At 47.5% G+C, this 25498-nt stretch overlaps 1 protein-coding gene across 9 annotated transcripts in view; it reads left to right on the top strand.

Annotated features, from left to right (window-relative positions):
• The window catches only part of nubpl (nucleotide binding protein-like), a 217827-nt gene that overhangs the window by 95962 nt on the left and 96367 nt on the right, over window positions 1–25498 (top strand). For all 9 annotated transcript variants that reach the window (XR_005458420.1, XR_005458419.1, XM_038781314.1 and 6 more), the window contains 2 exons: window positions 1658–1692; window positions 11741–11825. Coding sequence is in view for 7 of the 9 variants with exons in the window: in XM_038781314.1 (XP_038637242.1) it covers window positions 1658–1692; window positions 11741–11825 (120 nt within the window). In the remaining 2 variants the exon portion in view is untranslated. The remainder of the gene's footprint in view (window positions 1–1657; window positions 1693–11740; window positions 11826–25498) is intronic.

The raw sequence follows: 25498 nt of genomic DNA, 5'->3' as shown, positions 1-25498 counted from the left end.
CCCACTACGGTCATGTCATCAGCAAACGTGTAGATGGAGTTGGAGCCAAATTTTGCCACACAGCCGTGTGTGTATATAGGAGTATAATAGCAGGCTAGGTATGCAGCCTTGTGGGACCCCGGTTCTGAGGACTATCGTGGAGAAGGTGTTGTTGTTTATTCTTACTGATTGTGGTCTATTGGTCAGTAAGACCAGGATCCAGATGCTGAGGAGCCAAGTCCTAGGTTTTGGAGCTTTGAGCTTGGCTGGGATTATGGTGTTGAAAGCGGCGCTTTAGTCAATGAATAGGAGTCTGATGTAGGAGTCCTTGTTGTCGAGATGCTCCAGGGATGAGTGTAGGGCCAGGGAGGTGGCTTCTGCTGTCAATCAGTTGTGGCGGTTTGCAAATTGCAGTGGATCATTGCATTCTGTGAGTATGGAGTTGATGTGTCTCGTGACCAACCTCTCGAAGCACTTCATAATCTATGTCAAGGCCCTAGAACCTCAGAATGGAATAGGGAGTGGTTGAAGATGTTCACAAACACATCCACCAGTTGGTCCGTGCAGGATCTAAGCGCACGACTAGCGACCCCGTCACTTTCTGAGGGTTCACTTTCAAGAAGGTCAATCGGACTCGGAAGCTGTGCCTGTGGGTACGAGCGTCTCTGAGGTTGCTGTGGCAGTTGACAGCAGTTTGATGGTTTCCTGCTCGAACTGAGCATAGAATGTATTGAGTTCATCGGGGAGGGGTGCACTGCTGCCGGAGATTCTATTTGGCTTCGCTTTGAAGCCCATTATGGTGTTTAAGCCTTGCCACAACCGACGAGAGTCTGTGATGTTAGTCTGTCATAGGCTGAAGCTCCTCCATCACTACATGCTGGTTTCTCATAACCGCCTTCTGTCGCTGACCATTGACCAACGTAAGTTTCTGTTTTAAGCTAAGGTGCGTGACTATCTCCTGGAACAAAGTGTCCAGGTAACACTCCTCCTCTCTGATACCCTGCAACGTCCACACTGAGACTCTAGATCAGCCACTACTTTCTGCAGATTGTTGGCCAGGATTTCAGTGGCTGTTACAGACACCCACATGCTGCAGTCATGGGACTTCAGCTGTGCCATTACCGTCCAGTCTAATTTACTTTAGTTAAATTGTTAGTAATTCATATTAATAAAGTGTTAGAAAGCTGCACTCACCTAGCTTGGAGACCAGGAAGGAAACACACAAGCCACTGGTGGCTGAAAAAAGTATGAAAAGGAACACCTCTTTTCACCCTTTGTGTCGAATTCCCATCTGAACCACATTTCCAGCTTCTCATTCAATTTACAATCTCATTCGGTCTTTAGCAGCACCTCTCTCTTTTCAGCGATATATGAAGTACCCTGCTGTGATTTTAAATGATAAATTGGATTGCAGTCTTGTACTACTAGTTTTTCTGCTGTTTTGCATTTCTCTGCAAATGCTGCCCTGCTTGGCAACTGGTGTAAGCTGGTAAATCAGAGGCACTCGCGATAAATCACTTTGTGGAATATCTATTCCAAATTTTAGGGACGGTGGAGGGCTAATGGACGGTGTGTTGTCTACTTTTTAATGTTTTCAAGCTGGTAGACATATATTAATTTTAAGTTCTGATATGTCATTATGATGTATTGTACTGATCGAAATTTACTTTAATTCCAGTGAATTTGGCTCTGGGATTAGCAGCTGACAATTTGGTAGGTGAATGTGCTTTTACAAAAGAATTTTGTTAAAACATTGTATAAGATGTGACTTTTGTGTGAAAGTTAACGATGGTGACTATATCACTATAATTTCTACTGATACTATTCTTATTATTCTTATTATCACTATAATTTCTACTGAAACAATTCTTATTGTAAACTATGCTTTCTCAACACTGAACAAGTTAATGATAATTTGTTTTATAATTTATTTATGGAAAATTCCCATGTTGTGTTGAACTTGGACCCAGAAGCAATAAAGTATGTAAATTTGAAATTTATTTATAATTTCTGTGGAACCTTAAATTGTTAAATATGTTTGGAAAGGATTTTAATAGTTGAGACCAATTGTAATTTTCTTGGATACTAAGGTGACCTTATGACTCTTGAACTGAAAGCTGTACCAATAAGAAGGAGATTAAGGCTGGCAAACACAAAGGAGAGGTGCAGCAGAGGGGGAAGCAGAGAAGGCATATTTACAAGTAGCTGTGCATGTTTAATATGGTTGAACGCAACACAAAGCCAAAGACTGGGTTAGAGCAGGGATTGTGAATAGGACCATTTTACTGCTGCTGTTTTAGTATTGCCACAGCCAACCTAATAGACTAGTTTAGTTTAATGGGGTTTGGATAAAGGACTATCTGGGGAATCTGTGCCATCAAGACTATCATGAACCTAGCTAAGAAGAGTCTCCAGAAGTGCTGTTTGGGTGAAGACCATCTCCAGGGATGTCTGTAAATGCGTAGTAAGCATGAATCAGTTATGATTCTGACCTTAGCCCCTACAGCTTCAAGAGATGGGTTTTCTTTAATTGGCTGATTTCTGTTAAATGATGGCCATGCTTATGTGGTTCCACTTGGTGGCACAGTAGCGCACCGTGGTTAGCACTGTTGCTTCACAGTGCCAGGGACCCGGATTAGATTCTCGGCTTGGGTCACTGTTTGTACGGAGTATGCACGTTCTATCCGTGTCTGCGTGGGTTTCTTCCGGGTGCTCCGGTTTCCTCCCACAAGCCCCGAAAGACATGTTTGTTGAGTGAATTGGACATTCTGAATTCTCTCTGTGTACCTGAACAGGTGCCAGAATGTGGCAACTTGGGGATTTTCGCAGTAACTTCATTGCAGTGTTAATGTAACCCTACTTGTGACACAAATGAAGATTGTTATGAAGTGAATGTTGTAGCACAATATGCATTTTTTGTTCATGATGTGACTGCATTTTTGTAAAATGAATGCTGTATTATAGAAACATTGTCTACGTTGGTTTACTGAGAAATAACGTATGCTTTTATATTTTAATACTAACTGCTGTGGTATTAGAAATTCTGTCACTTATCCCTTTCTTTCTAGTATAACATGCTCTACCCTGAATATGGTTGGGGAGGTGCAGGTTTTTTGTTTGAATGAGCAGCCTATTTTTTTCTTCATTGGTGTGTGCCAGGGGAACATAGAACTAAGGCGGGGTCCCGACTTCTAGTTATCCTGTACTTTTGGTTGCTATTGCCTTCTGGGAGACCCTGAGGGCTTGATTATAATCGGAATATGTTGTTACCGGCTCCCTCTGTACAAGTGTTTAGAACAATGTTGGTTTTTTATGGCACCTGAAATTGGGGTTATGTTGCACTGTGTGAGATATATGTAACTTCCCTCAGGACTGGATCTTTCGCGTATTTTTTCTTTTTATATAAGGGTGGGTGCGAAGAATCAGTGATTGGCTCCTGCATGTGTACAACTGGATCTGGTTTCCGAGGCGAGGAGGCTGTGGGGTGTCATTGGAGCCTTTGGTGCTGCGATAGTTGAGGGAAATATATATATACATGCTCACACATGGCGTGAAAAATTTATCCTGAGCTCTCGTGGTAATTGCGAGCAGATGCGATTTCACCATATTTTCATGGCTTCATCCTGTTTCGCTTTGGTCCCTGTTGGGGCTAAAGAGTTGTCTAGCTATGTCTAATGAGTGTATCTAGCCGGTAATAATGTAGTTCTCCTGTTCCCTTCTGTCTTCATGTAGGTTGAGCGGTTTTTGCCAATGTAGTTTTTTTTTTTGTAATTTTGTTGCATTGTTTTCAAAATTGTAAAACCTTATAGTAAATATACTTTTTAAAAATAAGCTCTGTCACCAACATTGGGGGGTGGAAAAATCTGAGTATGCTATGGAGCCAGAAAAAATCTGACATTTTTGATCAAGACTAGTCATAATGCTCAAGATTGTTGGTGGCTCAAAACAGAATTATCTGGATTTTGTGGCAAGAACGTGGCTCTCTGCGTTCACCCATTAAACAAATATTAGGGCTCATCCATTTGAGTGTAATAAAATTTTAATGGTGTGATGAATCTTAATTTGTGCAAATAGCCTCACTGGCATTGTAAATTTATTTTTGGATGTATGCAGATTTTAATTATTGAAAATGGTTAACAACTTGAAACATTTTCTTTCTGCCTCTTGGCTCCCACAATCCCAGATTCCTTGCCGCTCACTTTATTTTGATTTTACATTGAATTAAATATTCTTGAAGTCTCACCAAGGTTTTTTCAGTCTGCCTGAGGAGCATTACTGCTTGGCTTAATCTCAAAAATCTCATCGAGTGGAGAGAGCGACAAACTGCTTTTACTGTCTGATAACTGGAAATCTCATTTAACTGGAATTCGCAGTATGAAATCCCACAAGTTTCATGGATAAGTTGCTGAAAAGTCCAGGTTAATGTTATCTAATTGGAAAAGTAGGCTTTTCCAACCAAATAGATGAGAAATAACATATAAAATCAAAGAATCCCTGAGTGCAGAAGGACGCCATTCGGCCTATTGAGTCTGCATCCACCCTCCGAAAGGTCACCCTACCTGGGCCCATTTTCTCACCCTATCCTGTAAGGCCACCTAACCTGCACATCTTCGGGCTGTGGGCGGAAACTGGAGTACTCGGAGGAAACCCATGCAAACATTTAAAAGAATATGTACTTTTATCGAAATTTTGAAAATTTTTATACAAAGTTTACAAAAGATCAAACAATGATGCATAATAACAGGAGTCACCCCCTGTCCCCCCACCCTATATCACCCCCAAACTATTTTGTTGGTTTCGCATTTTATGCGACACATTTTTAGTTTGAACATTGAGTTACAGGTATCGTACCCACGAGCATTATTTTACAAAAGCAATTGGGGTGGGGTTCTGGTTTATACAAGAGAGAAAATTAAGAAGTCAACCAAAGAACGAACAGGTGAGGCTTGCTGTACATATTTACAAGTCTCCCTTCGATGGCTGTGGGCCTTATTTGGTCTGGCTCTGCTGCCCTGCCTATTGTTGCCCCTGGTTTGTGCTTCTCCACTTGTTGCTACTCCCTCTGGTCCTCCTTTTACCCTTGGGCCTATCCCCCTGCAGCTGTGCCTCTTGTGGGTTTTAACGCCCCCTCCCTTTGCTATCTGTGGCTCATCCATGAGTTTCCCCCCCACCCCCGCTCTAATGGCTGATGGCTACAAACAGTTCCTGGAACAGGTTGGTGAATGGCTTCCACGTCTCGTGGAAGCCCTCTTCGGACTCCTAGGTGGCAAATTTGATTTTCTCCAGATGGAGAAATTCCAGCAAGTCGGAAAGCTAGTCTGCAGCTTTGGTTGGTGCTGCCGATCGGCAGCTGAGAAGGATTCCTCGGTGGCCGATTAGGGAGGCAAGGGCATCGGCCCCCTTCCCCATTTTGAAGAGTTCTGGTTGGTCTGATAACCTGAAGACTTCCACTTTCCGGCTTGGCTCCACCCTCACCCCAACAACCTTGGACATTGCTTCAAAGCAGACTGTCCAGAACCCAAGAACTCTGGGGTATTCCCAGAACACGTCGGTGTGGCTGGCTGGGCCTCCATGACACTGTTGACATTTGTCCTCCACCTCTGAGAAGAACCTACTTATTCGGGTTGTGATTAGGTGTGTTCTGTGCACCATTTTTAGCTGCATTAGGCTTAGCCTTGCGCACATGGAGGTGGAGTTTGCCCTGCTCAGTCCTTTGCTCCAGAGTTCCCACCCTATTTTTATCCCTAGTTCTTCCTCCTGTGTCTTGTCCAGCGGGGAACATGCCTCTTCCAACTGTGGCCCATATAGGTCCCTGCAGTTTCGTCCTTCCTACATTGCCTGCTTCCAACAGCTCCGAGACATCGAGGAGCAGGTCATCCACATAAAGTGAGACTCTGTGCGCTCTGTCCCCTCTCTGGATCCCCTTCAGTTTTTCGCCATTCTAAGGGCGATTGCCAGTGGTTCGATTGCCAGGGCAAATATGAGCGGGGACAGTAGGCGTCTGTGCCTTGTGCTCCTGTGCAGTTTGAAGTATTTAGAGCTGGTGGTGTTGGTCCACATGCTTGCCATGAGATTGCTGTACAGGAGTTTCACCGAGGCAGTGAACCCTGCTCTGAGCCAAACCTCTCCCAGTACTCTCTGAGGTGCTTCCATTCAACTCTTGTTCTGCATCTAGGGAGATGATCACCTCTGGTGTTCTCCAGTTGCCTGACCAAGATCTTGGCCAGTATTTTCTTGTCTACATTGAGCAGCAAAATGGGCCAGCAAGACCTGCATTCAGTTGGGTCTTTGTCTTTCTTTGATGTCAGCAAGATTGAGGCTTTTGCTAGCATTCCACTAGAAAAGCAGTGCCCCAACTCCGCCATACACAGGGGACCTTTTACGAACACAGAGACAAAGCCAACGGCCTGCTGGCTCACCAGCTACAAAAGCAGGCGGCCACAAGGGAAACAGCACAGATCAGGGACAACAATGGCAGACTAGTAACTGAGCTGGAGCAGGTCGACGAAGCATTCAAGGCCTTCTGGTCGGGGCCTCGGAGTATCGCCGATCCACCAGCTGCAGTCGACCAGCTGTTTCCTAGCCACCGTCTCCTGCCTATCTTTGTGCTTTGGAGGAGATAATTTCACCCCTGATCACGGCCTTCAGCGCCTCCCAGAGCGTGGAGGGTGAGACTTCCCCGTTCTGGTTGTTGGTAATGTACTCGTCTATGACATGTGCTATTTTCTTGTAAAATGCGTTTTTGGCAAGGAGGGCCGTGTCCAACCTCCATGGGGTGTCGAACCTCCATGGCACCGCCCTCTCCAACCTTTCATCATTGTCATGTGGAGCATGGTCGGAGATTGGCGTTGGTGGCTAGCGCATCTGCGAACATCTCCTGCAAGTGCAAGGCCAGTGCTAGTGCAAATCTTTTATAGAAACCTGTTGGGAATCCATCTGGAGTTTATGCTCTCCATGTCGTCTCCCAGTTTTTAAATAAATTTAAGTACCCAATTCTTTTTTTTCCAATTAAAGGGCAATTTAGCGTGGCCAATTCACCTAGCTGCACATCTTTGAGTTGTGGGGGTTAGATTTGATTTGATTTAATTTGATTTATTGTCTCATGTACCGAAGTACAGTGAAAAGTATTCTTCTGCGTCCGAGAAACGTACACAGTACGTACATAGTAGACACAAGTATAATCCCAAGAATAGGGGCAGCACGGTAGCCTTGTGGATAGCACAATCGCTTCACAGCTCCAGGGTCCCAGGTTCGATTCTGGCTTGGGTCACTGTCTGTGCGGAGTCTGCACATCCTCCCCGTGTGTGCGTGGGTTTACTCCGGGTGCTCCGGTTTCCTCCCACAGTCCAAAGATGTGCGGGTTAGGTGGATTGGCCATGATAAATTGCCCTTAGTATCCAAAATTGCCCTTAGTGTTGGGTGGGGTTACTGGGTAATGGGGATAGGGTGGCGGTGTTGACCTTGGATAGGGGGTAGGATGCTCTTTCCAAGAGCTGGTGCAGACTCGATGGGCCGAATGGCCTCCTTCTGCACTGTAAATTCTATGTAATAGAACCATGCAGACACCGGGAGAATGTGCAAACTCCACACGGACAGTGACCCTTGGCCCGGGTTCTCGGCGCTGATCACTGTGCTGCCCTTAACCTCTCCCAGTTCTAATGGTGCTTCCAGCTCCCGGTTTCTATCCTCCCCCACGACTGGCACGTCCAGTCAGTAGAGGAACTGCTTCATCCTCGAGTTCCCTTCGGGGGGCTCAGAAGTGCACAGTCCCTTCAGAAGGCCTTGAATGCTTCGTCGACCTGCTCCAGCTCAGTTACTAGTCTGCCATTGTTGTCCCTGATCTGTGCTGTTTCCCTTGTGGCCGCCTGCTTTCGTAGCTGGTGAGCCAGCAGGCCGTTGGCTTTGTCTCTGTGTTCGTAAAAGGTCCCCTGTGTATGGCGGAGTTGGGGCACTGCTTTTCTAGTGGAAAGCAGGTCACAGTGTAGCTTTTTCCTCTCCGTCAGAAGGTCTATGGTCGGGGCCTCGGAGTATCGCCGATCCACCAGCTGCAGTTGGAGGAGATAATTTCACCCCTGATCACAGCCTTCAGCGCCTCCCAGAGCGTGGAGGGTGAGACTTCCCCGTTCTGGTTGTTGGTAATGTACTCGTCTATGACATGTGCTATTTTCTTGTAAAATGCGTTTTTGGCAAGGAGGGCCGTGTCCAACCTCCATGGGGTGTCCAACCTCCATGGACCGCCCGTCTCCAACCTTTTATCATTGTCATATGGAGCATGGTCGGAGATTGGGATTGTGGAGTAATTCGCTCTTACTATCCCTGGAAGCACCGCTTTCCCCATTACAAAGAAGTCGATGCGCGAGTATACCTGGGAAAAGGAGAACCTGGGTGTGTGAACATCCATGGGTCCACTGCCCCCATCTGCTCCATAAATGTGTTAAGTTCTTTCGGCATATCAGAGACCTCGCCCCGCCCCCACAGCCCCCATGATTAGTCTGTGGGTATATATGTTGGGTATTTCTGCCATGGTCTTCTTTATAATTTCCATGTTGCCCCAGTTGGGAGTGTAAACGTTGACCAGGACCATTGGTGCCCCACCCAGGACCCGCTGACTATGACGTACTGTACCCCTAGATCCGTAACCGTCCTTGTTGCTGTGGACATTGTCCTCGTATTTAATAGTATGGCTCCCCCCCCCCCCCCCCCCCCCCCCGACCCTTGCCCCATAGCTTGAATGGTATGTTTATCACACCCAGTCCTTTCTTACTCGCAGTCGGTCCTTCTCCTTCCGGTGTGTCTCTTGAAGGAGGACTGTTGACTTTCATACTTGTCACTGGGCCATTAAGTCCCAGGTGACTATTCTGATGGTGTGTACCCCCATCGCCAGGCGCTCTCACCCCAGCAGGGGAGATACCCTCCCTCACTCGTACCTCCTGGTGCTAGCTTTCCTGCTGGTGTGGTGGTCATTCTTCTGGGGTCGGTTTTAAGCCTACCCTTCGCCCACTGCATAGCTCCCAATACTTTTTCCTCCTCACCCTCTCCTGCGCTCCGCTGCCCTCACCCATTCCTTCCGATATTCAGGTTCCCAGGTTCAGAGCAAAGCGGTACAGTCCTGCGCAAAGTGTCTCTTTGGTGGTTTTGGTCGTTTAAGTCCCTTTTGGAGATCTATTCACTGCTGCCTTTATGGCTGTCTTCCCAGCCCGTTCTCCTGGATGAATTTGTTCGCATCCGCTGGTGATTGTGAAGTGATGCTCCCTGCCTTGAAATGTGACCCATAGTTTGACCATGTACAGCATCCCAAATTTCACCTTGCTTTTATACAGAGCCGCCTTGGCTCTGTTAAACACTGCCCGGCGCTTTGTCAGGTCTGCCCCAATGTCTTGGCAAATCCTAATCTGGTGTCCTCCCCAGTTGCAGGTCTTTATCTGCCTCGTCCAGCGCAGGATTCTTTCCCCGTCCTGGTACCGGTGCATTTTGGCGATTATCGCCCTCGGTTGCTCTCTGGCCCTGTGTTTCGGCTGTAGCGATCTGCACGCTCTGTCTATCTCTGGCAGGTTGGGGCAGTTGTCCCTTCCCACCAGGCTTCCGAGCATCTGGGCCACGTAGTCCATGGGGTCCTTGCATTCAGTTCCATCCGGCAGGCCCACTATCCTTAGGTTTTGGTGCCGTGACCGGTTCTCTTGGTCTTCTATTTTCACTTTTAGAATTCCCTGCACCACCACCAACCTCATTATCTCCATCTCTAGGGCGATGTTCCGGTCACTCTGGTCTGTTGAGGCTCTTTCCAATTCTTTGATGGTGTTCCCCTGGACCTCCGGTTGTTTTTCTGCCTTGTCCAGGTCCAACCTGACCCCCATCCTGACCACAGCTTTAATGTAGCTCTTTATCTCTTCCTTGAGCTCCCTTAGCCCCCTGGTGAGGACCTTCATCCACCCTCCGGTGAGGGGGAGCCCCGCGTGCGGCTTGTTGGTACCTCTCGTTCTGGTGTGGCCGTCGTTTCTTCGCTTCGTGCATCAACCGCCGTCTCAATTGCTTGCTTCTCTTGGCTACTGCTGCTTTTTGTTTCTTTGCGACCTTCGGATCTACTGTTGTTGGGCATCGTTACTTGTGATGCTATTAGAGTTCTAGCTGGCTATTTTGGATAAAAGAGCCTAATTTCAGGTTCTTGGGAGGAGAGCCACTTTTCGTGCATCTGCTCAGCACATCCCCGTCACCGGAAGTCCAAACCCATGTAGACATGGGAAGACTGTGCAAACTCCACAGTCACCCAAGGCTGGAATTGAACCTGGGTCCTTGGTGCTATGAGGCAGCTGTGCTAACTACTGTGCCACCGTGCCGCCCCTTGAGGGTTCCTTAAGAGTGTGGTGTCCCACTGTTTGTGGGGGTTACATTCTCTCAACCTCACAAATGGCAAAATCAGGAACAACAAATACACTTTACAAGGGAGTTAATTAGATAGGATCCAGCCACCGTAAGGTTTTACATGTATAAAGGGTAAAAGGCAATAAAAACTGTTTTTAATGAAGTTTCTGAAGAAATTGTTCGAGAAAAATGTAAAATTTTGTTTTGATTACCATACTTGGAAGTATAGATGGACTGTGACTGGGGCCACAGGGAGAGGCTGGCTGCAGGAAATACATCATGGACACCTTCCTTTACTTTTACAGTTTTTTTTCCTTTATTTTTTCCTTTTCTAAAGATGGCTTTTTTTTATTTCTCTAAGTTTATTTGCTTTTTCTTGCCTTGATGCTTACCACTGTCCCTGTTCTGGGGGAGTGATTACGTGGGGCAGGCCGTCTTTATGTTTAAGGTCTTCACAATGATCAGAGCCCATGACGCTGAACTGAATTCAATAGAGTAGCACAGTGTTTTTCAAACTTTTTTTTCCGGGGACCCATTTTTAACAACCAGCCAAACCTCGGGACCCGTGCCGGCCGGCCTTTGCGACCCTCGCCGGCTGACCTGTGTGACCCACCATTTTCTGTTACCTTATTTGTTGCTGACAAAAATCGAGGAAATGGTTTTTGGTCCCTTTGGCCACAATTGTCCTTGGTCCCTTTGGCCTCCCGAACTTTGGAAAAAATGAAACTGCAACCATATGAAAAAAAAATGCGGCCGCACTGCGCATGCGTGCCCGATCATCGGTGCGCATGCGCAGTGCAGCTAAATTTTAGAAATCTATTCCTGGCCATTTTGAAGGCCGCTCGCAGCCGGCATCATTAAAAGCCGGCTTCTGCGGCTGTTGCGCACGGATTTACGCGATCGGGAACGCCGCGACAGACGGCTCCGTGACCCTGCCGGTGACCCACCCACGGATCACATCCCTGAGTTTGACAATGCCTGGTATAGCATGTAGTATTTGTTGTTTCTCTCTTTGTTGTTGTTTGAAGAGAAATTAGTATAGTTAATATGGTTTTAATATATATTTTCATAAACGTGTTATTTAAAATCAGATTGGAAAAATAAAGTCTCAACCTCAAAAAATATAAAAATTAGCAAATGACAATAATTAACCCCTAAAGGGGGGATAAGTGAGCAATTTGGGCAATGACCGTATCAGAACCCAAGGTACCTGTTGCAATTTCTGTGCTGTTTGTAATCCTGATTTGGGGCTGACATTTTGAGTTAAGTTCTTTTTGGGGAATTAGATGTTTGCTTTGTTGCAAAGCTGTCTTCTTCAATTGTGTTACAATGTAAGACTGAATATATCCAACACTGTTGACCTGAATTGTCCAGTAAATCTGTTATTTTTCCTCCGATTAAGGCCGTGGGACTGCTGGATGCAGATGTGTATGGTCCATCTATACCACGTATGATGAATTTAAGGGGAAATCCAGAGTTAACAGACAGTAAGTTTCTTAACCTGAGGTATTATAAATTAAGGTTGCAGGAAGTTCCATGGGGTATTGAAGAAAGAAAGTTAGATGAATAATTTAAGAAAGTTACATATATTTCAGACAAATCCTAATGCATCTTGCTGAATTTTGTGAATGTTGTTGAAAATGACAGAAAAGGTGACATCGAAGAGCCCTAGCAAAATTAGCCAATGGGAATCCGAGAGAAAGCTCTCCGTTGGTTGGAATCCTATCTGGAACAAAAGAAGATCGTTGCGGTGGATGGAGGTCAATCATCTCTGCTTCAGGACAGCACTGCAGGAATACCTTGAGGTTCCTCAGCTGCTTTATCAATTACCTTCCATCCATCATAAGGTGGCACTGCTGCCTCACAGCGCCAGAGACCCAGGTTCTGGCTGTGGGTGGCTGTCTACGTGGAGTTCGAACATTCTCCCCATAGCTGCATGGGTTCCCTTTGGGTGCTCCGGTTTCCTCCCACAGTCCAAAGGTGTGCAGGTGAGGTAGATTGGCCATGCTTAATTGTCCTTTTATGTCCAAAGGTTAGGTGGGGTTGCAGGAATAGGATGGGGGACTGGACCTAGATAGGATGGGTGCAGACTTGATGGGCCGAAAGGCCCCTTTCTGCACTGTTCTATTGTATAACGTCAGAAGGGGTGAGCAATGTTCAACACCATCCGCGACTCCTCAGATACTGTTCGTGTTCATCTGTAAATGCTGAAAGTCCTAGACAATATACAAGCTTGGCTGGCAAGTTACATTTGCGCCACACAAGTGCCAGGCAATGACCATCTTCAACAAGAGAGAATCTAACCATAGCCCCATGGCATTCAATGTCGTTACCATCCCTGAACCCCCCCACTATCAGACTTCTGGAGGTTACCAATAGCCGAAACTGAACTGGAGTAGCCACATAAATAGTCTGGCTACCAGAGCAGGTCAAAGGCTAGGGATCATGCGGTGAGCTACTCGCCTGACTCCCAAAGCCTGTTCATCCCTCCTGACTCCCCAAAGCCGGTCCACCATCTACAAGGCACAAATCTGAAATGTAATGGAATACTCTTCCCTTGCCTGGATGAGTGCAGTTCCAACAATACTCAAAGCGCAACACCATCCAGGGAAAAGCCTGCTTGATTTATCCTCCTTCCACAAACATTCAATCCCTTCACAGCTGACCAACAGTGTCATCAGTGTGTCCCATCTACAGGACACACTGCAGGAACTCATCAAGGTTTCCTTTGGCAGCATCTTCCAAATCCACGACCATTACCATCTAGAAGGACAGGAGCAGCAGATACCTGGAAACACCACTTCCTAGAAATTCTTATCAAAGTCTTTCACCATCCTGACTTGGAAATATATCACTTTCCTTCACTGTTGCTGGGTCAAAATCCTGGAATTCCCTCCCGAACAGCGTTGTGGGTATACCTACACCTCTGGGACTGCAGCTGAAGGGCAGTAGGGATGGGCAATAAATGCTGGCCCAGCCAGCAATCCCCTCATCCCATCAAGTAAAAGTAAATTAGAAACTACCGCGTAGGTTTCACAATAGTATTTAGGGGTTTGGATGATTTGTGTTGATAAATAATATGTTGCGGTGGACAAGGGTTTCGTCGATTGGGTTTGAAGATGCTTATTGGGTTTCTTTTTCTATTTTTGTAAATTAAAATGACCTTTAGTTTTGAGGTTTACTTTATCCTTAAGTGGGTCCGCTCTCTGTTTGTATGGCATTGGCTTGTCCTTCAACACGCCACTTGTTAAGATGTCCAAACCCTATCTCAGTGGCGTGACAGAAAAATTTAGAGAATACATGTGCAGAACATCATTCAACCATGTTGAAGGAAACAAGTGCTTTTTCTTCCAGCAACTTGCTGGAGTCTGTTGTGACTCTTCAAGGTCGAAGAGAGTTCCTCAAATGGTATTGTGGTCACTGCATCACTGAGCAGTTCTGAATGACATAGAGGCGTTTAATCAATATTTAATCAAGGAAATATTTTTTTTTTAAACTTGAGAACTTATAAGTCAAAGCACCCTTCTTGGGTTTGAATCCAACCTAAATCGACATAATAGATTAAATTGGATAGAATAGATTAGATTAGGGTGGATCAGTAATTAGCACTGCTGCCTGGGTTTGATTCCAACTTTGGGTGACTTGTACACGTGGAATTTGCACATTCTTCCTATGTCTGCGTTGGTTTCCTCCGGGTACTCTGGTTTCCTCCCACAGTCCAAAAATGTGCAGGTTAGGTGAATTGGCCATGCTAAATTACCCCTCAGTGTCCAAAAGGTAAGTGGGGTTACGGGGATCGGGTGGGGAGCTGGGCCCAGGTTGGGTGCTCTTTCAGAGAGTCTATGCAGATTCGATGGGCTAGATGGCCTCTTTCTGCACTGTAGGGATTCTATGACACTAAGAAATAAAACCAGTCAAGCTTAAATAAACAAGGGCAGCACGGTAGCACAAGTGGATAGCACTGTGGCTTCACAGCACCAGGGTCCCAGGTTCGATTTCCTGCTGGGTCACTGCGGAGTCTGCACGTTCTCTCCGTGTCTGCGTTGGTTTCCTCTTGGTGCTCCGGTTTCCTCCCCCAGTCAAAGACTTGCAGGTTAGGTGGATTGGTCATGATAAATTGCCCTTAGTGACCAAAAAGGTTAGGAGGGGTTATTGGGTTACGGGGATAGGGTGGAAATGAGGGCTTGGGGGTCGTTGCAGACTCGATAGTCTGAATGGCCTCCTCCTGCACTGTATGTTCTATGTTCCTAGTCTAGTTCTAAGCTATTGAAGGACCAGAGTACAAAGGTTCCCCATAATCCTATATTAGTCACCTTCATAAGGTTCAGGTGGTACATTTTGAAATTTGAACTGTAAGCCGTCTGATTAAATCATGCCCTTAGTGAGGGAAACCCGCTTGCCCAGTCTGACTCTGTGTGACATCAGACCCACAACAATGTAATTGTTTCTCAGCTGCCCTCCTCGCAATATGTTGTGTCAAAACCCTACAAAGGATTCAAGGAAGAATAGAACCACTTGGCTTGTACCTAGGCAATGGATTTGGATGCTACTAAAGCACAGGAGGCTCAATTGATCATTTGTAAATTTTGCCAAAGTAAGAAAAGCTGTCCCACAGAGTAATCTGACATAGCTTTACTCACAAAATCTACAACCAATGTCTCGGACTCCTCCATCTCCATCCCTAGCTCTGTCCTACAGTGCAATACAGTCTGGGGGAATTATCCCTGGGTGTTCTGACTTTGATTCCAGATCTCATGTAGTCTCAAGTCCTCAGCCAAACATGGGCAAGGAAACTTGCTGATTGTTATCAACAGTGTTCCACCATGTTGATTACCATTTGGAAGAAGCGCTGAGGGTAGCTGGGACAAACAGTATACCCTGAATGGGGACTTCAGTATCATTCACCAAGTGTGGCTCAAAAGTACCTCCAGTGAACAGGCTGGCCAAGTCCTGAAGGAAACCGATGCCATGGGAAAACCAATATGAGAGAAAAGCCTACTTAATATCACATCCTCCGAACTGCCAGTTGCCCAAGCATCTCTTCATTACTGTATCAGTAGGAGTGATTTCCGCATTGTCTTTCTGAGTCAAAATCCCGTCGTCACATGGAGGTCACACTCTTACGTGCTAAAAGGGATTGATTCGGAACAGATCTCCTAGCTCAAAACTGGACATCTGTGGGCCATCATCAACAACAGAATTGTGTTCCACTGCAATCTATAACTTTGTGATCCACCATATTCCTCACTCTACCATTATCATCAAGCCAGATGACCAACACGGTTCGATGAGGTTATAGATGAGGATATCAAGAATATCCCTGGGACATATCTGAAAATGAGATGTCAATTTGCCAATGTTACATCATAGGATTACATGCTAAACTGTTGAAACAGCATATTATTGACATTGCTAAGCAGTTCCACAACTAATAGATCAGATTAAAACTCTTGTCCTGCCACAACAGGTCGTGCATGGTGCTGAACAATTAAACAACTAAGGGGAGGGGTGTCTCCATGATCATCTAACACTCCGCCAGGAAATCAAGAAAAGGCTGCCACCGCCGGAAGAACCCCTGCACCGACCCCCTCAGGGCAAACTTGACCCTCTCCAGTTTAATGAACCCAGCCATGTCGCTGACCCAGGATTCCGGGCTCAGGGGGGCTTCGCGTCCCTCCACTGTAAAAGGATTCTTCGCCGGGCTACTAGGGACGCAAAGGCCAGAATACCGGCTTCTCTCGCCTCTTGCACTCCCGGCTCCGATGCTACACCAAAAATAGCGAGCTCCCATCCCGGTTCCACCCTGGAACCAACCACCCTGGACAGGATCCCCGCCACCCCCTTCCAGAAACCCTCCAACGCCGGACATGCCCAGAACATGTGGGTGTGATTCGCTGGGCCTCCCAAACACTTCCCACACCTGTCCTCACCCCCAAAGAATCGGCTCAACCTGGTCCCAGTCATATGCGCCCTATGCAGCACCTTCAGCTGAATTAAGCTGAGCTGAGCGCAAGAAGAGGACGAATTCACCCTCCCCACGGCGTCTGCCCGCGTCCCCTCGTTGATCTCCTCCCCCAGCTCCTCCTCCCACTTCACTTTCAGCTCCTCCACCGAGGCCCCCTCCCCCTCCTGCATCACCTGATAAATTGCCGAGATCCTACCCTCACCGACCCACGTCCCCAAGAGCACCCTATCCTGCACCCCCCTTGGCGGCAGTAGCGGAAACTCCGCCACCTGCCGCCTAACAAACGCCCTAACCTGCATGTACCTGAAAGTATTTCCGGGGGGGAGACCCCACTTCCCCTCCAACTCCTCTAAAGTCACAAACTTCCCGTCGAGGAAGAGGTCCCCCATCCGCCTGATGCCTGCCCTATGCCAACTCAAAAACCCACCATCTATTCTTCCTGGTGCAAATCGATGGTTACCCCGTATCGGGGTCCAGATTGAGGCCTTCATTTCCCCCCCCCTATGCCGCCTCCACTGACCCCAAATTTTGAGGGAAGCCACCACTACTGGACTCGTAGAATACCTTGCCCGGGGGAGTGGGAGCCAGTGCCTCCAAAGTCGTATCCACACAGGACGCCACCTCCATCCTCTTCCATGCAGCACCCTCCCCCTCCATCACCCACCTATGGATCATCGCCACATTTGCAGCCCAGTAGTACCCACACAGGTTGGGCAACGCCAAGCCACCTAGCTCCGTGCCTCGCTCCAAGAATACCTTCCTCACTCTCGGGGCCTTCCTCGCCCACACGAACCCCAGAATACTCTTATTCACTCTCCTAAAAAAAGCCTTCGGGATCAAGATGGGGAGACACTGGAAGAGAAACAAAAATCTCGGGAGCACCGTCATCTTAACCGACTGGACCCTGCCCGCCAAGGAGAGTGGCAACTTATCCCACCTCCTGAACTCCTCCTCCATCTGTTCCACGGGCACAATCCCCCTCCAGGTCTTCGAATCCCTCAGCGCCAGGGGCTCAATTGCTAACGCGAAGTGGATGGGAGACAAGGATGGCACCCCTGCCTCGTCCCCCGGGACAACCGAAAATCCTCCGACCTCCTCCCGTTTGTCACCACTCTCGCTACCGGAACACCATACAGCAGCTTCACCCACCTAATGAATACCTCACCAAACCCAAATCTCCTCGGCACCTCCCACAGGTAGCTCCACTCCACCGTATCGAAGGCCTTCTCCGCATCCATCGATGCTACTATTTCCGCCTCCCCATCGCTGCCGACATCATTATAACATCAAGTAGCCACCGCACATTGACATTTAGCTGCCTCCCCTTCACAAACCCCATCTGGTCCTCATGGATAACCAGCGGGACCACATCTTCCACCCTCCTGGACAATATCTTAGCCAACAACTTTGCGTCCACGTTGAGGAGCGAGATCGGCCTGTAAGACCCACACTGGAGGGGGTCCTTATCCCGCTTCAGAATCAGTGAAATTATTGCCCTGGATATCGTCGGGGGCAAAGCCACCCCTCCCTCACCTCATTCAGGTTCCTCACTAACAGCGGGCCCAGCAGGTCTGAGAACTTCTTCTTATAAAACTCCACCGGAAACCCATCAGGTCAAGGTGCTTTCCCTGTCTGCATGCTCCCCAGCGCCTCCATCAGCTCCTCCAACTCGATTGGGGCCCCTAGCCCCTCATCCCGCTCCTCCTCCACTCTTGGGAACTCCAGCTTGACCAGAAAGTGGTCCACCCCGCCCCCCCCCCTCCCTAGGGGGCACCGACCGGTACAGCTCCTCGTAGAAGGACCTGAACACCCCACTCTCTGGATTAGCGCCCTGCTGAGTACAAAAAAATCAATCCGGGAATAAGCCTTGTGGACATGGGAGAAAAAGGAGAACTCCCTACTTCCCAGCCTCAAAAACCTCCAAGGATCTACCCCTCACATCTGATCCATAAACCCCCTCAGCACTGTGGCCGCCACAGGCCTCTTGCCCGTCTTAGAACGATCCAGAGCTGGGTCCAGCACCGTATTAAAATCCCCTCCCAAAATCAAGCCCCCCGACTCCAGATCCGGAATCTGGCTCAACATTTGCCGCATGAAACCTGCATCGTCCCAATTGGGGGCGTACACATTAACCAGAACCACCCGCTCCCCTTGAAGCCTACCACTCACCATTGCGTATCTGCCACAGCTACCTGCCACCACACTCGACGCCACAAAGGACAAGCTCTTACCAACTAAAATCGCCACCCCTTGATTCTTCGCATCTAGCCCCGAGTGGAACACCTGCCCAACCCAACCTCTTCTCCGCCTCACCTGGTCCGCCACATTAAGGTGCGTCTCCTGGAGCATGGCTACATCCGCACCCAGACCCTTCAAGTGCGCCAAGACCCGGGACCGCTTCACCGGCCCATTCAGCCCCCTCACGTTCCATGTGAGCAGCCGAATCGGGGGAGTCCTCCCCCGCCCTCTGCGTCGGTCAGCCATGACTCTCCCTCGGTTTACCACTTGCTCACAAAACCCCCCAGGCCCGTTCCCCACGGTGGCAGACCCTCCTCCCAACTCCCCCCCCCCCCCCCCCCCCCCCCCCCCCCCCCCCCCCCCCCCCCCCCCCATCGCCAGCAGTTCCCCTTCAGCCCCTCCAGCAGCAGCCCGGTACCTCCTTCCCCCCCCCCATCTCCCATTCCCCCCCCAGCTAGGGCCCACCCTAGCTGCGTAATCCCTTCCATCATACTTCTGTTAGTCAGCCGACTCCTGCTGACCCCGGCTGCTCCTGCCGCCCCAATGATCCTCCCCAGTGCAACACAACCACCACTCCCCCCACCCAGTGCCGGTCCAGGCACTGCTCCTCCAGCGCGGGAAGAGAGCCCGCGCTTCCATCTCAGACCCGGCCCCCCCCGACCCAACACGCGGGAAAAAGAAGGGCGTGTGACCAGCGGGCCCGCGAACAGCTCCCCAGCCCTCCACCAGTGAAAAAACAAGAAAGCATCAAAATGAATAAATAAGAGCCCCAAAAACACGAAAAGGCAAAAAGACATTAACAACCACAACCAGAAAAACAAAAGGATACTACGGAGGACAAAGCATTCGGACTATGTACATCAGTCCCCAGCCCCCCAGTCTTCAGTTCGAGTCCAACTTCTCTGCCTGGACGAAGGCCCAGGTATCCTCCGGGGAATCGAAGTAGAGCGGGCGGTCTTTGTAAGTGACCCAGAGGCGTGCCGGCTGTAACAGGCCAAACTTCACCCCCTTCTTGTGATGCACTGCCTTGTCCGATTAAAACGAGCCCTTCTCTTTGCCATCTCCGCACTCCAGTCCTGATAAATCTGAATCTCTGCATTCTCCCACTTGCTGCTCCTCTCCTTCGCCCATCTCAGCACACACTCGCGGTCAACGAAGCGGTGGAAACAGACCAGCACCGCCCGAGGCGGCTCGTTTGGCTTGGGCTTCCTCATCAGCACTTGATGGGCACCCTCCAGTTCCAAGGGCCCCTGGAATGACCCCGCGCCCATGAGCGAGTTCAACATCACCGCCACATAGACCCCCAAGTCTGAACCTTCCAGCCCTCCGGGAGGCTTAGGATCCGCAAGTTCTTCCGACGGGAGCGATTCTCCATCTCCTCCAGCCTCGCTTACCATTTCTTGTGGAGCGCCTCGTGCGACTCCACCTTCACTGCCAGGCCTAGGATTTCGTACACGCTCTCCGAGGCCTTTTGCCGTAGCTCCCGGATCTCGACACCCTAGGCCATCTGAGTCGCCATGAGCTTGTCCAGCGAGGCCTTAAGCGGTTCCAAAAGCTCAGCCTTCAGCTCCCTGAAGCCGCTCCTGCTGCTCCTGTGCCCACTGCTGCCACGCTGCCGGCTCCCCGCCCGCCGCCATCTTGTTTCTACTGCCTCGCACCTTTCTCTGCTCCAAAGCCGATTTTTTTAACCGCTCCACTCCTGGTCCAGTCCATCCACCGGCAGAAAAGCGCAGTGGATGTGTTCCCACACCGGGGAAAGTCCAACCAGCACCACAACGGGCCCTTAAAAGACCGAAAATAGCGGGAGCTACCGAATGTGCGGCTTAGCTCTGCATCACCGCAACCGGAAGTCCATCCAATTAATTTTTTCCCAATTATGGGCCAATTTAGCATGACCAATCCATCTATTCTACACCTCTTTTGGATCGTGGGGGCGAAACCCACGGGGAGAACGTGCAAACTCCACACGAACAGTGACCCAGAGCCGGGATCGAACCTAGGACCCTGGCGCTGCAAAGCCACAGTGCTATCCACTTGAACTACCGTGCAGATGAAGTACAGCTTCAAAGCTGGCATCCATCCAACATTGCCTTTTCCACAAAATGGCCAAATCCAATCCATTACTGCATCTTCAGCCTTCTCCCCAACCACATCATTGAGGGTGTAGACAACAGTGTTAGCCAGCATATACCAAAAACCAGTTCAACAATGCTCAAGTTGGCTTCCACCAGGATCACCCAGCTCAAGACCTCGTAATAGCCTTGGCTCATACATGGTTAAGAGTGGTGATTTCAAGAAGAGTGACCTTGACATCGAGGCAATATTTGGCCGAGTGTGGCACCAAGGAGCTAGAATAAAACTGAAGTCACTGGGGATCAGAGAGAGAGGTTTCCACTGACTGGAATCCAGCCTCGAACAAATGAAAATGGTTGTTTGAGGTCAATCACCTTAGCTCTGCAGGAGTTCCTCAAGGCAGTATCTTCGGCCCAATCTTCATCAGATGCTTCATCACTCACCTCTCCATGTTATAAGCTCTGAAGTGGTACGTACACTGATGGTTGCACAACATGTGTAATTGCCCAGGAAATGAAGCAGTCATGCCCTCATGCAACATGAGCTGGACGGATAACATGTTGGGTTGGGCAAAGAATATTTGTGCCAGGCAAAAACCTATCTTCTCTCTAACTTTTCGTTTTGCAGCCAATTTGTTGCACTGCTTGGTTCTTTTAAGATTGCTGAATAGCCATGTACAGAGCTTCAAAAGAACATTCTGCAACCATCTCCTATGGTATTCAATGGCCATGCCTTCATCAAGTATCAACACCCCCACCCCCTTCCTGCCAAAATAATCTTCAGTCGATGAGCGGCATAAATATTGTGGATACCAAGTGCAAGTCAGAGGCTGGATATTCTGTTTCCTACCACGTAACAGACACAAGGCAGAAGTATGATAGAATACTCTCCATTTGGGTGGGTGAGTGCAGCTGCAACTAAAGCTCCACACCATCACTAGGATAAATCCAACTACTTAATTGCCACTACTTATGGACCATCCACCCGTCTAATAATTTCCTCCCCAACAGGCACGCTATTGCTGCAGTGTGTACCATCTGCAAGATGCGTTGTAGCAAATTGCCAAAGCTTCTTCAGCCGCACTTTCCAAACTTACAACTTCACCCCCGAGAAAACGAGGCCTGTCACCACTTGGGTTCAGACGATCAAGACATAGAATCAGTTTGAGTGGAAATGTAAAATAGCAAAGGAAAGAAGATCTGGTGGGAGTAGTTTATATTCTCCCCTAACCAGAACAACAAAGAAGGATAGAGTTTCCATCAGGTTATAAATGGGAGCTTTCAAGACGGCATCTGCAACAGTCATTGGTGAATTTTATCTTTACATGGATTGGGCAATTGAATTGGCAACGGTGGCCTGGAGCATGAATTCATGGTGTATTTGGGACAGCTTCTGAAAACAACAACTTGTTCTGGAACCAACCAGAGAACGGGCTATTTTGGATCTTGAAATGTGTAACAAGGCAGAATTTATTAAAGACTTCTTTGTAAACACATGTGGTCACAACATGATAGAATTCCTCATTCCATTTGAGAGAGAAATGTTGGTCTACAACTAGTGTCTTAAACTATTTTTTAAAAAGGCAATTACAATGATATTACATTGACATGATCGGATATGTCAATGGCTTTTACAGACACCATTCCCATAATCCTTGTAATCAGAAATCTATCAAACTCCACCGTACATATACACAATAATTGAACTTCCACAGCCATCTGAGGTAGAGAATTCCAAATATTCAGAACACCGTGTAAAGAGATTTCTCCTCATCTTGGTCCTAAGTGGCATCCCCCTTACTTTGAAATTGTACCCCCTGGCTCTAGACTCTCCAACCAAGGGAAAATATCTGATCTACCATGTCTATTCCTTAGTATTTTGTAGTTTTCAATGAGATCACCTCTCATTCTTCGAAACTCCAGAGAATACAGGCACAGTTTGCCCAATCACTCTTGATAAGACAATCCTGGCATTCCCTGGAAGAGGGTCTGGTGAACCTTTGTTATGCTCCCACGATGGCAATAATATCCTTTGAGGTAAGAGGACTAAAACTGCACACACTACTCCAGGTGCCGTCTAACTAAGCTTCTATACAATTGAAGCAAGGCCTCACTGCTGTCATCAAATCCTCTTGTGATAAAGGCTAAGATTCCATTGGTCTCCCTAGCTTGATCCACCTGCAAGTTAACCTTCAGTGACTTATGGACAGACACCCAGATCCCTTTTGTACATTCACGTTTTTGAATTTCTTACCATTTAGGAAATGCTCTACACATCTGTTCCTTCTGCCAAAGTGGATTACATCACATTTTTCCACATTATATTCCATCTGCCATGCCCACTCAGTAAGTCTGTCCAAATTCTCCCATATCCATTCCTCACAACATTCCTGCCTAGCTTTCTATCATATTCAAACTTGGAAATATTACATTTTGTCCCCACATCCAAATCGTTGTATATTGTGAACATCTGATACCCAAGTACTGACTCTTGCAGTACCCCATTAGCCACAGCCTGTCAACACCAGAATGAGCCATTTATTCCGACTGTTTTCTATGTGTTTGCCAATCCTGAATAATGCTGAAAATCTGGTGGTTAACTAATTTGTACATACCAGAGAAGTTGCCATGCCAAGTTACCTTTTGCTGCTTATTGCAATGGTAACCGCTCATGGACACTTTTCCTGCTTGTATTTAATACAAAATATAACACACAATATATCTGGAGATACAAACAGGAGAGGGGTCAATTGAAACTGTCCTGATTTCCCTGCTCACTACCCATCCGTAAGCAGAAAAGTGTTTCTTTTTTTAATTCTGATTTCCCCCTTTTTAAGGGACGGTATATTTCTCCAATCCTTACACTTGGATTATTCCAATCCTCCAAGAATAATTTGCACAGCAAACTTGAGGATACGAGATAAAATAACAAGGATTAGTTTATTTTTATACACCCACACACGGGTGCACACACAAACAAGAGAGAGGTTTCACAATAAAATTCTAACCGGACGAGACAGGGTAGATGCAGGGAAGATGTTACCAATGATGGATGTGTCGAGAACCAGGGGTCACAGCCTGAGGATTCAGGGTAAACCATTTCGGACAGAGATAAGGAGACATTTCTTCACACAGAGTGGTGAGCCTGAGGAATTCATTACCACAGGAAGTAGTTGGTGGTAAAACTTTGAATATATTCAAGAGGTGGCTAGATATAGCACTTGGGGAGAATGGGATCAAAGGCTATGGGGAGAAAGCAGGATTAGGCTATTGATCAGCCATGATCGTGATGAATGGCAGAGCAGGCTCAAAGGGCCTCCTCCTGCTCCTACATTCTATGTATCTATGCAATATTCACTTCTTTTTACTCGCACAATAAACAGGAGATGAGAAGAAGGAAGAGGGATCAGGGCACAACCACTACAAATTCGGGTATGTGTCGGAATCAGAAGTCCAATGGAGGATTTCACCCGACGGAGATTGGTTGATTGCAAGGTGGATCTACCTTTCCAGAGCTAGACTTCCACAATGGGAGAATGCACAGGGAGTGAGTTAGTTTGAGAGGCCGGAATTCTAAAGTTCCAGCAGTTTGCAGTTTTTGGTGAGGGTCAAAGTTCTTTTTGCTGCCACCAGGTGATTGATGGTAAGATGGCGGACAATGCGGCAGTTTGCTTGGAGCTGCTGTTTCGTTGGAGGTCAAACAATAACTGACCACAAGGTTCAAAGACTGCATAACTAAAGGTAGTCAACTGACCCAAATCTCATTCATGTGATACTGGTTTTCAGTTGTTAAAAGAAGCCCTCATGTTGAAACCATTGTTTTAGAACAATTAGTGCTTGGGCTGTAAATACCATTATTGGAGATTAGGAACTGCGAAGGGTTGGCTGGAGCAGACCAACCATGTTAGTTTGACTGGGATGTTTATGCAGTGCAAAGAGTTACATTCCAGATGTTTGAGGTGTTAGTCTTTTTGTTCATTTTGAAATGGCTCCGAAACTACTGGGAGTCCTCATGTTACCAGCAGGAGCTATCTTGTCAGCTCAGCAATTGTCCATTTTGAGAAGCACAAGAAAAAAAGCTTTAAAATGTAGTCCAGCTGACAAATATATTTTTTTCTTCTTCGTGCCTCGACTGTGACAGGTTTTCAAATGGATTAATAACCATGGACTCTGAACCCCCTCCATCCATCTAGATAAAGCATAATAATCAGACAAACAAACTTTTATATTTGGCAGTATTTGTTTTGAGTTTCAATATATTTTTTCATTCTCTTTCCCCGCCCCAAGCTGAACAAGGCTGGATTCATTGCACACCCACTACCAACCTTGATAACCGAAAGTCCATCTAGCAATCTTTGTGCGTCTCTCAGGACTCCTCCATGCATGGTCCTAGGCTAAGGCAGCCTGTCCATTCTGCAATACACAAGTAACTCTAACACTCAGTTCACACCAAGCCTACATCCAGCTAGCTGTTCCTCACATGTGTGCCAGCTGACTGTTTTGCAGATATCCTGGAAAGTATTTCGGGACGCCACCCTCCCTCCACAACCCTGTATGTGGGCCCCAGCTTGAGAAACAACCCATTAGTGGGCACTTCCTGCAAGTGTACATCCCCCATTTGTTTGTGGATCCAAATATGTCACATCTCTCAGCAAACAATTTAGATTGTTTAGCATCTACAGTAGCCACCTCTAATCAAATGTGTGACAGAATGTGTTAGCTTCAAATTTGTAATAGTTTCTCTGTAGTCTGACCTCCCTCAGTTCTGTTCCCCAAAATAAAAATTGTTTCTCAAGTCGAGCTCCACCATAAGGCACCAAATATAATTTAATAAGATTTTTTTGTGCTGGATCCATTTTCTATAAACATTTCTGTTATGAATTCA

This window comes from Scyliorhinus canicula, chromosome 2, assembly GCF_902713615.1.
Source record: "Scyliorhinus canicula chromosome 2, sScyCan1.1, whole genome shotgun sequence".
NCBI classification, from domain to species: domain Eukaryota; kingdom Metazoa; phylum Chordata; class Chondrichthyes; order Carcharhiniformes; family Scyliorhinidae; genus Scyliorhinus; species Scyliorhinus canicula.
Note: the sequence above shows the minus strand (reverse complement) of the source record. Positions and strands in the feature narration are given on the sequence as shown.